The 16,867-nt window shown below is 42.3% G+C and overlaps 1 protein-coding gene across 4 annotated transcripts in view; it reads right to left on the bottom strand.

The window, feature by feature from the left end:
• Positions 1-2,126: 2,126 nt before the first annotated feature.
• LOC139376670 (myosin phosphatase Rho interacting protein) overlaps positions 2,127-16,867 on the bottom strand; it is a 67,224-nt gene continuing 52,483 nt past the window's right edge. For 2 of the 4 annotated variants that reach the window (XM_071119509.1, XM_071119511.1), the window contains 9 exons: positions 12,386-12,533; positions 9,948-10,065; positions 5,393-5,552; positions 5,185-5,298; positions 4,960-5,046; positions 4,655-4,820; positions 3,982-4,067; positions 3,489-3,560; positions 2,127-3,188 (listed from right to left, as the gene is read on the bottom strand). In XM_071119509.1, the coding sequence (XP_070975610.1) occupies positions 3,528-3,560; positions 3,982-4,067; positions 4,655-4,820; positions 4,960-5,046; positions 5,185-5,298; positions 5,393-5,552; positions 9,948-10,065; positions 12,386-12,533 (912 nt within the window). In that variant the 3' untranslated portion in view covers positions 2,127-3,188; positions 3,489-3,527. The remainder of the gene's footprint in view (positions 3,189-3,488; positions 3,561-3,981; positions 4,068-4,654; positions 4,821-4,959; positions 5,047-5,184; positions 5,299-5,392; positions 5,553-9,947; positions 10,066-12,385; positions 12,534-16,867) is intronic. The other 2 variants (XM_071119508.1, XM_071119510.1) reach the window with 1 other exon arrangement.

Genomic DNA, 16,867 nt, shown 5'->3' with positions numbered 1-16,867 from the left:
GAAGCATTATGGGAAGGTAGGAAAGCGGGCAGCGTTCAAGACATGAATGTTGTGTGGAGTTTGACTGGAGTGATTACTGAGCTCTTCAGTAACGCCATTCTACTACCAATGTTTGTCTATGGAGTTTGCATGGCTGTGTGTTCGATTGTAATACACCTGTCGGCGACGGGTGTGGCTGAAATAGCCGAATACACAAATTTGAAGGGGTGTCCACATATATACAGTGCTTTCGGAAAATATTCAGACCCCTTGACTTTTTCCACATTTCGTTACAGCCGTATTCTAAAATTGATTGACCTGTTTTCCCCCCCATCAATCTATACACAATACTCCATAAAGAATAAGCTAAAACATGTTAAGAAATGTATTACAAATAAAAACTGAAATATCATATTTACATGTATTCAAACCCTTTACACAGTACTTTGTTGAAGCACCTTTGGTAGCGATTACAGCCTCGAGTCTTCTTGGGTATGACACTAGAAGCTCGGCACACCTGTATTTGGGGAGTTTCTCCCATTCTTCTCTTCAGATCCTCTCAAGCTCTGTCAGGTTCGATCGTGACAGTCGCTGAACAGCTATTTTCAGGTCTCTCCAGAGATGTTCGATTGGGTTCAAGTCCGGGCTCTGGCTGGGCCATTCAAGGACATTCAAGACTTTCAAGGACATTCAAGACGAAGCCCCTCTTGTGTTGTCTTTACATTGTACTTATGCAACAGTATAGCTTCCGTCCCTCTCCTTGCCCCTACCTGGGCTCGAACCAGGAACACATCGACAACAGCCACCCTCGAAGCATCGTTACCCATCGCTCCACAAAAGCCGCGATCCTTGCAGAGCAAGGGGAACAACTACTCAAGGTCTCAGAGCGAGTGACGTCACCAATTGAAACGCTATTAGCGCGCACCTCGCTAACTAGGTAGCCATTTCACATCGGTTACACTTAGGGTCGTTGTCCTGTAAGAAAGGTGAACCTTCGCCCAAGTCAGAGGTCCTGAGCGCTCTGGAGCGGGTTTTTAATCAAGGATCTCTGTACTTTGCTCTGTTCATCTTTCCCTCAATCCTGACTAGTCTCCCAGTCCCTGCCTCTGAAAAACATCCCCACAGCATGATGCCACTACCACCATGCTTCACCATAGGGATGGTGCCAGGTTTCCTCCAGACGTGACGTTTGGCATTCAGCCCAGAGAGTTCAATCTTGGTTTCATCAGACCAGATAATTTTGTTTCTCATGGTCTGAGTCTTTAGGTGCCTTTTGGCAAACTCCAAGTGGGCGTTCATGTGCCTTTTACGGAGGAGTGGCTTCCGTCTGGCCACTCTACCATAAAGGCCCGATTTGTGGAGTGCTGCAGAGATGGTTGTCCTTCTGGAAGGTTTTCCCATCTTCACAGAGGAACTCTGTCAGAGTGACCCTCGGGTTCTTGGGCACCTTCCTGACCAACGCCTTTCTCCCCAAATTGCTGTTTGGTTGGGCAGCCAGCCCTAGGAAGAGTCTTGGTGGTTCCAAACTTCTTCCATTTAAGAATGATGGAGGCCACTGTGTTCTTGGGGACCTTCAATGCTGCAGACAGTTTTTGGTACACTTCCCTCATGGCTCTCATGGCTTGGTTTTTGCTCTGACACACTGTCACCTATGGGACCTTACATAGACAGGTGTATGCCTTTCCAACTCATGTCCAATCAATTGAATTTACCCCAGGTAGAAACATCAAGGATGATCAATGGAAACAGGATGCACCTCAGCTCAATATCGAGTCTCATAGCAAAGGTACATAAGGTATTTTATTTTTTATAATTTTGCGAACATTTCAAACAACCTTTTTTTCGCTTTGTCATTATGGTGTATTGTGCATAGATTGTTGAGGTAAAAAACACATGTCATCCATTTTAGAACAGGGCTGTAACGTCACAAAATGTGGAAAAAGTCAGTGTCTGAATACTTTCCGAATGCACAAGTTATTGATAGGAAACCTACAGTAGTATATGATTGCAGTCCTCTCACATCTGAACTGTGCAAAGTCTAGATGATCAGTGTAATTTAACTACATACTAATACTATGTAATGCTGGTTAGTTTAATCAGTTTGGAAAATGAGTAATACAGTGTAGTAGATGAAAACAACGGAAAGACAGGGTGCAAAAATATTTATTGCTAATAAACCTGTTGTCAGTTGGTGTACATTGGCTGTATATTTACAATAGTAGAGTACAGAGGGAATGCCATGTGAGACAATAATCCAAAAACATTTAAATAAATACAAAGAGATTGCCACTGAACAAGACTACATACAAACCAAATCCTCCCATACAGCTGGACCAATAAGATTACAGAGAAGGAAAACAATTATATAAATGTATATATTTATAGTATAATCAGCAAATCCCATCCATAATGTATTTATTCAGCAGTCACCTTCCAGGGGTCATTTAAAATGGTCCTATGTTTCAGAAAACATATTCTATGATGTTAATATTAATCATATACAAGCCAACAACTCAGACAATGGAGGAGCAACATCCAACGTAGCAGATAGTTTACTTGTACAATGATGCAGGCAAACATTTTCTTTCCATAGCTTGTTTACTGAGCCAGACATTCATCTGTGCTGAAATGATAAGGGGGTGGAAAGAAGAATTAACATGACCTCACCTAGCATAATACGCAGGCCTGAAGGCAGGATTGTTCCTACGGTTTGCTTACGCAAGTAATTATTCCATCAATATGCAAGTAATTATTCCGTCATTATGTAGTTGTGTTTAGCCATTACAACATTACACTTATTCCTTCGGCTATTCACACAGACTAAGGAGTTAAAACAGTAGCTTACACAGCCATCTTTTTTTACTGTCTGCATGATAGACGCTTCATTAAAAACAGTACAGAGTATTTACAGTAAGACATGGCGCTGGAAACACAAAACAAACAAAATGTCACAGTAACTGAAGTGCATGGAATGTTGAGCCGAGACATAAAATTCAATCTTCATACCATGTTTTTTGAATATACGATGTGTGTGGTGGTGACCAGTGTGTTTCTAAATAAGTCATTCCCTAGCTAAAATATAGTGGGCTTTCTAAACATGCAGCAAGGTGGGTGGAGCGGTTTTAACGCAGGCGACGCTGTCAGAACTCCTTTGTGTCTTTGTCAAACAGATGGAGTCGCTGCTCGGCCGTCAGACCTTCCTTAAGACTCTGGAGACAGAGAGAGAAACAGAGACAAAAAAAACAACTGTTAATGACCATGGCCAGGTTTGATTGTGACTTTAAAGTGGACAGGACTGAATCATTGAGGAAGCAGATTGATGCAAACAGAGAGGAGTATCATCAACGATCCACACAGAGACGTGCGCTCATTTCTCTCCTTGGTTAAAGTGATATTTCTCTGTAAGGTCCCAATGGCAGCAAATTTTAAAAAAAGGTGATCCCATTCAAACCCACTAACGATGTGTGATTTTGGCATCCTGTTCGTTGTAGTCTGGTTGGGTAAATTACCTAAAGGAGAAGGGTAGGCCTATAGGTCCTCAGGCAGCCCTAGCTGTCCCAGGGCATGTCACGAGCCACAGACTGAGGACAGAAGGGGGAAACACACCGGCATGTGAGAGTAAGAGGTGAAACACACCTCACCACACTTACCAGGTTTCCTGACACGTGTTGGTACACTTTTTTCTACATCTGATAGAACCAGTCTAACCCACACTGAAATAGATGCACAAAGGGATTGTTTCAAGGTTTTAAGAGTAATATAACAAAACTGCTGCATCCTCATAGGCCCAATAACCCACCCAATAAAGTACATTCACATGCTGGGGAAGTAAAAAGTTGCAGTGCAATGCAGTAGTTAACCAGAAGGTGGCAGTGTGTCACAGGTCAATGGCACTTGGCTAATATTGAACGGTCTCCATACACAACCTTCAGCTGCGGGAAACTTCTCCTCTACTGTGTAAATCAATTTAAGATGTCTTACTCAGGTGTTTAGAAGACGTACCTTTGACCTCATGGTGCGCTCTGAGCGTTTTGCGGCAGCAGCCGCCATCTTGAGAATGTCAGGGTTGCTTTTGGACTTCATGATATCTGATGAGATATCAGACAGCTTCTTTAACGACAAGTCATTTGGAAAAAGGGGCTAGTTGCAGCTTCTGAACGGTATACTATAGACGCTACTGTAATAAATAGACTACTCTGGCTGATGTTGAAAGGGGGTCAGTGTGTTGCCGGTTGGAGACAGTCTGGACTATATTTGACATTAGATCATTTCTTATGTAAATTCAGAGGCCAAATTCAAATTGAGGCATTGTGGCACATTGGTCATGACCGAAACAACCACCAACCAATCAAAAGGTTGAACGCTCAGAGGTAATAGTGCTATGTGTAAGGAGAAAAATGGTCAGTGTTCAGGGCAACGGTATGTGTCCCAAATGGTACCCTATTTCCTATATAATGCACTACTTTTAACCAGGACCCATAGGGCTCTGGTCAAAAGTAGCACACTATGTAGGGAATATGGTGCCATTTGTAGCACACTATATGTAGGGAATAGGGTGTCATTTGTAGTACACTATGTAGGGAATAGGGTGCCATTTGTAGTACACTATGTAGGGAATAGGGTGCCATTTGTAGCAAACATATGGAGTAGGATAGAAAGTCTTCTATATTCCTACCGTATCCTCCTGCCCTCTCCACCTCCTCCAGTGAGGGTTCCCCCAGTGCCTCGTGGGCCAGCTGCAGCTGTTCTCTGAGCCTCCCCAGGTCTCGCTCTGCTTTGGCCTTCACGATGCTCAGCTCTGTGTAGATGTCCTTGTACTTGTCCGTTGCATACTTCTTATCCTGGCGGGACGAAGGATACATCGTTTAGGGAGGTTGGGTGAGGAATACAACCTCAGCATTAAAAAAATGAGAAAATAGTATAAAATACATTGAAAAACTATAAAAAGCAGTTGTAGATAACTTGGGTCTCGGGACTTACTCTTTGGGCGACCTGGAGTTCATCCTTCAGAGAGTTGATCTCCTGTTTCAGATACTGGACCTCCGACTCCTTCACCCTCAACATCACCTGGCAAGGAAGAGGAAAACTAAGATTCAGTGGCAAATTTCAGCTGTGCATAAAGAACTGTACCCTTTTGACAAACAGGAAGAGTTCAGCTAATTTCAAATCAAGTCCAATCTTGGGTTCACCTCGAGAGGAGCTTACCTCTAGTTCGTACAGTTCCTTCCCATGTGTGACGTTGCAGGCGTCTCCACCCCCGGCTTCAGTGGCCATAGAGCGCATCTTAGTGATCTCTGCAGCTAGACGGTTGTTCAGCTCCTACAGACACAAGGCACATTAGGTGTCATGGTAAGTGTGAGGACTATTATCAGGGTGTGTGTGTGCCTGGGTGTGTGTGTGTGTGTGTGTGCACCTGGTTGTGTGCGTTGAGCTCCTGGTTCTCCCTCTGACACTGTCTGAGGGCCTGTCTCTCAGCCTCCAGGGCCTGGGCCAGGTGGGCGTTCTCCAGACACTTCTGAGAGTACTGCTCTGACAGCACCTCGATCTCCCTCTGGAACGAACACAGCTCCTCTCTGCAACACAGGGGGGGGGGGGATAGAGTGAACACAGGAAAACACTCGGTAAGTCAGACCATACAAGGCAAAACACTCACCCAATCAATACCATACCTTTATATTTGCAACACTCAGGAAATTCAACCAAAGACCATGCTGAGCTCTCTTTTCCCTCATAATAGCTGACCAAAGGAAATAGTAGCACAGAGCATAGAAAACGCCTTCATTTTGTAGGGTGAGCAGGGAAACTTATTGTGAGGAGCGAGGAGCCAGGTTCGGAAGGGGGAAATTACAAAAACTCCTTCCTTCATATTTTAGTTCTGGCCAGACACTGGAGTTTTGCTTCAATGTATCTAGAGTCTAGACAGACTGAGCCAGACTGCTCCTAATCAGTTCCTTAATAAACACCAGACAGACTGATGAAACGCCCTTGGCCTGACAGAACTGGAAATGTGTCTGTCTGTAATTCCAGCCTTGGCAAGATCACTAGCCGCCACCACAGTTCCAGGTTGCCCTAGTTACAGCTGGCAAGGCACAGACAGTCACATACTGGCTTTGCCCAACCTTTCATTCCCATGGCTCTGGGTTGGGTTTGAACTTGAATGAAAAAGACGGCATTGCAAAATTCAGTTATTTATCTTGAATATCCCCATTTTGACAGATGGACAACTTTCCCCCCAACACAGTTTTGCTGCTCAAACTGATGTTCATAATATGCAATGACAGGACATCTGCAGTTACACCTGTGACTGAGGTGAACTATGTGTCATGTGACATCATGACCTTTGCAGATTGGGCAGGCGAGGAGAAATGCCTTCACACGTCAGCCCAACTCGTATAAACTCAGAGACCTCTTCATAATGAACAGAGACATTGACGGAAATAGGAGATTGTCGAAAGGTATCGAAATAAATCCAAAGAATATATTTATTACCGTAATGTAAAGCTGGCAATTTCTCATGTCTCGACCGCTACGTCTGGAAGCAGTGCACGACACTCGCCCGACAGTTTCCCTCCCCTCCAAGCAGGGCAGTACAAACAGAATTGTCTTGTGGAGCCCAACACTCCGACAGTAAAAATCATAACAGATCAACGTTTTTGAAACAGCTGAAATGTATAGACTGTCTCAAATATAAGGAAACATGTTTTGTTGAGTTATCGGAAATTGCAGTAGCAAAAAACAAAACGGTCAATGGTGCTTGGCTGGCTGCACTGAGCCATGTAAAACAGCTGATCTCAACTCCCCAGTGAATTACCCACGTTTTCAGTCAGAATTTGCTTTTACCACACGTAAGGACTTGCATGATTTTAATAAAAATGAAGCCTGGTTTGTTCTAATGGGTGTAAGGTAGGTCTACTTTACTTTTACATCCGTGTTAGAGGGGTAATTACTCATTTTTGATGAAGCAGGTGAAGCACTTGATGAAGCAGGTTGTTAGCTTTACCTAGCTAGCAGTAACTGCTTTTGCCTTGAAACTAAAATGTTATGAGTGTATGGACGAGAAAATAAACCCTTTAATTGTCTGCACATGCTTGTGAATTGTTGCATTATTCAAGAGCATAATGTGGTGTGATTGCATTATTCAAGGGTGTAATATGATTAAGATGGAAACGTGCTTGCATAGTTGAATAGTTTGTTAAAAGCATGTGCACTGGCTAGAGGCTATAGTGGGATATTTACAGTACATTTTAACTGCAGGCCCGAACCCTCTCTCGGCACATGACATTCCTTTGCTAATGTAATTTGAAAGTTTATGTAAATTGTAATCTTGTTGCGCTGCCTATGCTACAACTCTTGTCAATCTGTATAGGCTCAGAGACTCAGGCCAATTGAAATTATTGATCAGCTGATTTAATTTTTTGAGGAGATCAGCAGTAATTTTTACAGTCCCATTTATACCACTTTCTTGCCAGTATGTATACCCCATATATATATTTTCTAATATCTATCTATCTATCGATCTATCTATCTATCTATAAAAAAAAGTAGGGGCATGGATCAGAAAATCAGTCAGTATCTGGTGTGACCACCATTTGCCTCATGCAGCCCGACATCTCCGTCGCATAGAGTTACCATCGATAAAATGCAATTGTCCGTAGCTTATGCCTTCCCATACCATAACCCCACCACCATGGGGCACTCTGTTCACAATATTGACATCAGCAAACCGCTCGACCCCACACTACGCCATTCACATGGTCTGCGGTAGTGAGGCCGGTTGGACGTATTGCCAAATTATCTAAAACGACGTTGGAGGTGGCTTATGGTAGAGAAATTAACATTGAATTATCTGGCAACAGCTCTGGTGGACATTCCTAGTCACCATGCCAATTGCACACTCCCTCAAAAGACATCTGTTGCATTCTGTTATGTGACAAAACTGCACATTTCAGAGTGGCCTTTTATTGTCCCCAGCACAAAGTGCACCTGTGTAATGATCACGCTGTTTAATCAGCTTCTTGATATGCCACACCTGTCAGGTGGATGGATCATCTTGGCAAAGGAGAAATGCTCACCAACAGGGATGTAAATACATTTGTGCACAATATATGAGAGAAATAGGATTTGTGTGTGTATGGAAATTTATGGGATCTTTAATTTCAGCTCATGAAACATGGGACCAACACTTAACATGTTGTGTATATTTTTGTTCAGTCTACATCTCTTGCGTAGCCGGCACTGGGAAGGGGTCGGAACAAGAGACATAAAAAGAAAATGATACTTCGACCCCGTCCTTGTCATGGTAACCTGACAGTGATGTCATTGATCAAAGTTCTAATTCCTCTGACAGAATGCACCCATTTTATTTCTTCACATCAACAACCGTATGTTAACTATTTTTAGCGCTATGGTGCTTTTGGTGCTATGGTCAAATGACATGAAAATAGAGCTCTTTGGTCATGCACACCAGTGGTAGGTTTGATGCCGAAATAAGGATGCATAAACAGAAAAGAACCCCATTCCTACTGTAAAATATGGTGGTGGATATTTGATGGAATACATTTTTGTAAACAAATTTTCGTGATACCCAAATTTGTAGTTACAGTCTTGTACCGTCGCTGCAACTCCTCTATGGACTCGGGAGAGGCAAAGGTTGAGAGCCATGCATCCTCCGAAACATGACCCTGCCAAGCCGCGCTGCTTCTTGACACACTACTGCTCTCTTAAACCAGAAGCAAACCGCACCAATGTGTCAGCGGAAACACCGTCCAGCTGGCGACCGAAGACAGCTTGCAGGCGCAGGGCCCGCCGCAAGGAGTCACTAAAGCGCGATGGGACAAGGAAATCCCGGCCAGCCAAACCCTCCCCTAACCTGGATGACGCTGGGCCAATGGTTCTCCCGGTCACGGCTGGCTTTGACACCGCCTGGGATCGAACCCGGGTCTGTGGTTCGAATCCAGGCTGCATCACATCCGGATTGAATTGAAAAGGGCAGTCCATAAGAGCAGAGGAAGGATATGGTCTAAAATGGTCTAAAACCCCTCCCGATGTGTTCTCGAAACTCATAAAACACTTTAGAAAAAGGATCATGCCGTTATCCTCACAAAGAGAGGTATTGAAAACGGATGCCAATAACTTTGACCCATATCTTTTTGAAAAAATAAATGATTACTGGTTAATTTTTTTTTTAAATCTGAGAAATTGTATTAGTTTCAAATAATGTAATTGGCCAATTTTTTGTTGTTGCATACAATAATAGCTCAGTACTTGTATTATATATTTTATACAGTAAATTTTGGACCTGGCTGTATGCTAAAGGTTAAGGCAGTTATTCGGGAGCGAAGGGGACTTGAGACAGTAGTTTTGACTGAAGAAAAACAGTAAACATTGTAAACATTGACTCAAGTCTGGACTGAAAATTTGAGCCTTGACTCTAAATGAAGACCTGAGACTTGATCTGCTTATTGAGAGTTCAAGATTGTATGATCTTGGAGTGTCTTTGTATCGTGTACTGTATATAATATGCTTGTGGTACTTAAGGGATATGATAACTTGAAGATAATATGGTCTTGGCGATGGTAATGTGCTTGTGGTACTGAGGGGAAATGATAGTACCGATGAGGGGGAAAAAAAAAAATGGACAGTTACATATCGGGATATTATTTTTGACGATATATTGTATCATTTTGACAATATTGCAATATTATTTTAGCGCTAGTTGGCTGTACCTGCACCAAAACTCCAGTATTTTTTCTTCAAAGCTTGTTCTCCATTCTTTTAAAATAGGGCGAAAAATAAGTTTTCCGCACTTTTACATCGAATCGCAATAAAATCACATAATCGAATCACAATACATAAAGAATTGTGAGAATCACAATACATATCGTATCGGCACCAAAGTATCGTGATAACATAGTATTGTGAGGCCCCTGTCAATTTCCAGCCCTACATGACATGATATCTTAACTTACTCGTGCTGCCTGCATATCTCCTCTATGTCTGCGTTCTCTGTGTTGCTGTTGGACTTGCGGGCCTTGTCCAGCTCCTTCTCCAGCTCCGACCGGTGTGCGTTCTTCATCGCCTCGATTGCTGGGGCAACCAAAACAAAGAACGTTGTTATTGGGGGAAGAGCTCTGGCATAGCTGGACCATCTGCTAACTAAAAAAACTAAATCAAATCAAATTGTATTTGTCACATGCGCCCAACACAACAGGTGTAGACATTACAGTGAAATGCTTACTTACAAGCTTAACTCAATAAATAGAGTTAAGAAAATATTTACTAAATAAACAAAATTAAAGAATATAATGAAAAGTAACAATAAATAACAATAACAAGGCTACAGTGCCTTGCAAAAGTATTCACCCACCTTGGCATTTTTCCTATTTTGTTGCATTACAACCTATAATTTAAATTGATATTTATTTGGATTTCATGTAATGGACATACACAAAAGTGTCCAAATTGGCAAAGAGAATTTTAAAACTTTTATCTAAATTTTTTTTTTAAATTAAAAAAAAAATGGAAAAGTGGTGCGTACATATGTATATGTTGCCCCTAAATAAGATCTGGTGCAACCAATTATCTTCAGAAGTCACATAATTAGTTAAATAAAGTCCACCTGTGTGCATTCTAAATGTCACATGATCTGTCACATTATCTCAGTATATATACACCTGTTCTGAAAGGCCCCAGAGTCTGCAATACCACTAAGCAAGGGGCACCACCAAGAAAGCAGCACCATGAAGACCAAGGAGCTCTCCAAACAGGCCAGGGACAAAGTTGTGGAAAAGTACAGATCAGGGTTGGGTTATAAAAGAATATAAGAAACTTTGAACATCCCACGGAGCACCATTAATTAAATCCATTTTTAAAAAATGTAAAGAATATGGCACCACAACAAACCTGCCAAGAGAGGGCCGCCCACCAAAACTCACAGACCAGGCAAGGAGGACATTAATCAGAGAGGCAACAAAGAGACCAAAGATAACCCTGAAGGAGCTGCAAAGCTCCACAGTGGAGATTGGAGTATCTGTCCATAGAACCACTTTAAGCCGTACACTCCACAGAGCTGGGCTTTACGGAAGAGTAGCCAGAAAAAAGCCATTGCTTAAAGAAAAAAATCAGAAAACACATTTGGTGTTTGCCAAAAGGCATGTGGGAGACTCCCCAAACATTTGGAAGAAGGTACTCTGGTCAGATGAGACTAAAATTGAGCTTTTTGGCCATCAAGGAAAACACTGTCTGGTGCAAACCCAACACCTCTCATCACCCCCAGAACACCATCCTCACAGTTAAGCATGGTGGTGGCAGCATCATGCTGTGGGGATGTTTTTCCATCGGCAGGGACTGGGAAACCGGTCAGAATTCAAGGAATGATGGATGGTGCTAAATACAGGGAAATTCTTCAGGGAAACCTGTTTCAGTCTTCCAGATATTTGAGACTGGAACGGAGGTTCACCTTCCAGCAGGACATTGACCCTAAGCATACTGCTAAAGCAACACTCGAGTGGTTTAAGGGGAAACATTGACATGTCTTGGAATGGCCCAGTCAAAGCCCAGACCTCAATCCAATTGAGAATCTGTGGTATGACCTAAAGATTGCAGTACACCAGCGGAACCCATCCTACTTGAAGGAGCTGGAGAAGTTTTGCTTTGAAGAATGGGCAAAAATCCCAGTGGCTAGATGTGCCAAGCTTATAGAGTCATACCCCAAGAGACTTGCAGCTATAATTGCTGCATTAGGTGGCTCTACAAAGTATGGACTTTGGGGAGGTGAATAGTTACGCACGCTCAAGTTCTGTTTTTTTGTCTTTGTTTCAAAATAAAAAAAATATTTTGCATCTTCAAAGTGGTAGGCATGTTGTGTAAATCAAATAATTCAAACCTCCCCCCGAAAAATCAATTTTAATTCCAGTATGTAAGGCAAAAAAATAGGAAAAATGCCAAGGGGGGTGAATACTTTCGCAAGCCACTGTATATACAGGGGGTACCGGTACCGAGTCAATGTGCAGGGGTACAGGTTAGTCGAGCTAATTTGTACATGTAGGTAGGGGTAAGGTGACTATGCATAGATAATAAACAGTGTATAAAAACAGGGGGGGGGGGGGTGTCAATGTAAATAGTCCGGGTGGCCAGCTGGAGCCTTTTGGACCTTGACGCTCCGGTACTGCTTGCCGTGCGGTAACAGAGAGAACAGTCTATGACAAAAAAAAGTGGTAATTGTTTGAAAGAAAAATCCACTATTTTAAAGCAGAGCCCAAAGACCATGTTAACTCACAATTATGGGTTTGCAAACACAAGTGAACAAAATACTTAATGTTAGCCTGATGCTACTGCTAGCAAGGGACACTCGGCCTATATGATTACTAAGGTGCTAATGCTGATAGCTATCGTAATTACTACTGACCGGCTATGGTAGCGGCAGTCTCCTCGGCTAGCAGCCTCTCCTTTTCCTCGTGTAGGTTTTCCAGCTCTCTCTGGTGTTTCCTCTGCAGCTCGTCGATCACCTTCTGGTGGGAATCCTCCATGGCAGTAAAGCCCCTCTCACAGGTGGCCTATTAATGGAGGGTAATGTGGGAAAAGTGAGTCCACATGCAACCATAAGCTAGGGCCAAGAGTTTTTCCTGTCAGACCATGTGCCATGACTATGAAAAACTCTTGACCCTAGTTATCGTGTATAGAGGGCCATAAAATGTTTTCCTGGACAAGTCAAACTCTGGATCTAGTTAAAGCCAATCAACTCTGATCCAGATCTTGTCCAGTTCAGGAAAAACTCCTGGCCCTAGCATCAACCATTGCTGACCATCCATTCATTGACACTGATCACTGATGACAAACACCGAGCAAGCTACTGCACATTTAGCCATTAGCAACATAAGCATATGGTACAAAGTGTTAAGAAAATAACAGAATACACAATATGTTAAAGGATGCGTAGGCAACAAGAACGTCATGTGATTGAGAAGGCTGTGTTCTGTAATTAATGTGTTCTGCAACAGTAAAGTTATTCAACCACTGCCAGGTTTTTAGTAAACTTGGGGCCACTGCAAATAAAACACCTATTACAAATGTAGTTAATGTCTAGTGTGATATTGTTTGCAGTCTAGGGTGGCGGTGAAGACCGTTGGGCCAGTAACCGAAAGGTTGCTGTTTTGAAACCCCGAGCTGACAAAGTGAAAAATCTGCTTCGGTGCCCTTGAGCAAGGCACTTAACCCTAATTGCTCCTGTAAGTCACTCTGCATAAGAGTGCCTGCTAAATTACTCAAATGTAAAGGTCTATAATTTGAAAAACCTATAATCTGTTACCATTGAACAAAATAGAATGTAGGAGGTTAAGATGAGACCAAACAAAACAATGGATAATAGGCTGATTCTGTGGGGACAGACAGTGGAATCTGATGTGTCGTCATCGTGATGTGGCAGGGCCAGCCTGTCTGTGGATTGCCTTTCAGTAGTATAGACCAGAGTTAACCCCAAACTTGGTCCCGGGGCCCCACCGGGTGTAGGGCTGGACGATATATCGAAGTAATTTGATTAATTCTAATGTATGCTTTTGCTCGATATTCCAAATGCCTGTATCGCAGAATGACGTTTTTTTGTATTTCTCGTTTTTTTGGGGGGTTTATGTCCGCTTGTTCTCATGTTGTTGTTTTGGTCTCGTTCGCTCCTTCTGTGCACCTTCCCATTACACCAGAGATCTGTATATAACTATAAAATCCACCCCAAACAATGGGAGTCGTTGGCCCAAAGGCGGGAAGGCAGGCGATAAGCTTAGCATCTAAATAAGCGCATAGGGCTTATTTTGGACAGATTTTGTCGAGAGTGAAACCTCCAGGTTTGCTTCTTTGTCCCAAGCCCCTCCCCTTACCACTCATAACAACAAAGATGAGAGATCACTTCTTCCTCTCTGACAAATGGTTTCAACTCGTTACACGGAGACATTATTTTACTGTAATAGAGAAGATAAACTTTCAAACCATACCTTGTTTGTTTCAACTCCTCAAATGTCGAGAAGAACAGATACTACTAAAACGTATGTACCAATGAACATTAATTCTGGAAATGTAATGCTCAGTACGACGTATCGCTAGCAGCCTTGAAATCAAATAAAGATTGTTATACTAGCTGTTTAGTCTGTGTTTTATAAATGTGCAATAAGTATAAAACAAATAAGGAACTGGCAACTCAAAAAAAAAAGGGAGGGCACTTGATTTCAGCATCTGAACAATATGGACAGGCTAGCATGCTTTTCAAACAGTTGGTGAAAGACTGAAGGTTGTGTTAATAACAATTCAACTTGTGAAATTATAGTTCGATCCAAGTGCTTGGGCTTGAGAGATTGTTTTTGAGGTGTTCATTTTCTATAATGCCTGCTACATTATTAGTGAATGTGCATTATGCATGGTTCTGGTTACATTTAAAGTTACAAAAAACAGGTACAACTATTTTTGATAAAATAGTTAAATTATAAGTGTATCTTATGGTTGTGGAAGGTATATATATATATTCAGCCTAGGTTCTGGATAATATGGAGTTGGTCTTTTTCCAAATAGGGCTATCTTCTGTATACCACCCCTACAGTACCTTGTCACAACACAACTGACTGGCTCAAACGCATAAAGGAAAGAAATTCCACAAATTAACTTTTAACAAGGCACACCTGTTAATTGAAATGCATTCCAGGTGACTACATCATTAAGCTGGTTGAGAGAACGCCAATAGTGTGCAAAGCTGTCAAGGCAAAGGGTGGCTGTTTTGAAGAATCTCAAATATAAAATATATTTAGATTTGTTAAACACTTTTTTGGTTACGACATGATTCCATGTGTTATTTTATAGTTTTGATGTTTTCACTACTATTCTACAAAGTAGAAAATATTAAAAAATAAAGAAAAACTCTGAAATGAGTAGTTGTGTCCAAACATTTGATTGGTACTGTATATCGTGACTCGGCCATAAGTTTGAGAAAATTGAGATGAGTTTTATACCTTTTCGCTCAGCCCTACCTGGGTGCATATTTGTATTTTTCCCCCCTAGCACTACACAGTGGATTCAGATAATCAAAACTTGATGATGAGTTGAGTATTTGAATCAGTTGTGTAGTACTGGGGCCAAAAGCCGAAACGTGCACCATGGGGAGGTCCCAGGACTGAGTTTGGGAAACCTTGATATAGAGAAAGGAGGCTGGGGGGTAATCCTGATCAACACGGCTTTAGAGAGAGCCATTCACAATGCTATTATAATTACAGTGCATGTTTCCACAAGAGGGGATTTGAATAGCCTTCCGACCAGCTCGACCCAAAACCTACTTCCGTCCTCTATTCAGCACTGCTAATCCGAGTACTCAGTCAACGGTGCTGTCCTATGCTCCCTCTCTAGCCAAAGTCTGTTTTCACAAGGATAAGTCCCCAGTGCTCGGGAAACTGGGAACGAACTGAGAGACTGAGAGTGAGCCAACTTCCTGGCTGGATATACAGTTGAAGTCGTAAGTTTACATACACTTAGATTGTGTGGGGTCATTAAAACTAGTTTTTCAACCACTCCACAAATTTCTTGTTAACAAACCACAGTTTTGGCAAGTCGGCTGGACATCTACTTTGTGCATGACACAATACATTTTTCCAACAATTGTTTACAGACAGATTGTTTCACTTATAATTCACTGAATCACAATCCCAGTGGGTCAGAAGTTTACATACACTAAGTTGACTGTGCCTTTAAACAGCTTGGACAATTCCAGAAAATGATGTCAGGCCTTTAGAAGCTTCTGATAGGCTAATTAACATAATTTGAGTCAATTGGAGGTGTACCTGTGGATGTATTTCAAGGTCTACCTTCAAACTCCGTGCCTCTTTGCTTGACATCATGGGAAAATTAAAATAAATCAGCCAAGACCCCAGAAAAATAATTGTAGATCACAAGTCTGGTGCATCCTTGGAAGCAATTTCCAAACGCCTGAAGGTACCACGTTCATCTGTACAAACAATAGTACGCAAGTATAAACACCATGGGACCACGCAGCCGTCATACCGCTCAGGAAGGAGACGCGTTCTGTCTCCTAGACATGAGATGAACGTACTTTGGTGCGAAAAGTGCAATTCAATCATGTACAAAAGGGGTCCTATATTGACATAACCTGACAGGCCCGCTCAGCAAGGAAGAAACCACTGCTCTAAAACTGCCATAAATAAAACCAGACTGCGGTTTGCAACTTCACACGGAGACAAAGATCATACTTTTTGGAGAAATGTCCTCTGGTCTGATGAAACAAAAATATAACTGTTTGGCCATAATGACCATCGTTGTGTTTGGAGGAAAAAGGGGGAGGCTTGCAAGCCGAAGAACACCATCCCAACCATGAAGCACGGGGAGGCAGCATCATGTTGTGGGGTGCTTTGCTGCAGGAGGGACTGGTGCACTTCATAAAATTGATGGCAAATTGAAGCAACATCTCAAGACATCAGTCAGGAAGCTGAAGCTTGGTCGCAAATGGGTCTTCCAAATGGACAATGACCCCAAGCATGCTTCCAAAGTTGTGGCAAAATGGCTTAAGGACGACAAAGTCAAGGTATTGGAGTGGCCATCCCAAAGCTCTGACGTCAAGCCTATAGAAAATTTGTGGGCAGAACTGAAAAAGCTTGTGCGAGCAAGGCCTACAAACCTGATTCCGTTACATCAGCTCCTTCAGGAGGAATAGGCCAAAATTCACCCAACTTATTGTGGGAAGCTTGTGGAAGGCTACCCAAAACATTTGACCCACGTTAAACAATTTAAAGGCAATGCTACCAAATACTAATTGAGTGTGTGTAAACTTCTGATCCACTGGGAATGTGATGAAAGAAATAAAAGCTGAAATAAATCACTCTACTATTATTCTGACATTTCACAT

This window comes from Oncorhynchus clarkii, chromosome 20, assembly GCF_045791955.1.
Source record: "Oncorhynchus clarkii lewisi isolate Uvic-CL-2024 chromosome 20, UVic_Ocla_1.0, whole genome shotgun sequence".
Classification (NCBI taxonomy): Eukaryota; Metazoa; Chordata; class Actinopteri; order Salmoniformes; family Salmonidae; genus Oncorhynchus; species Oncorhynchus clarkii.
This window is presented reverse-complemented; position numbering and strand designations above follow the sequence as displayed.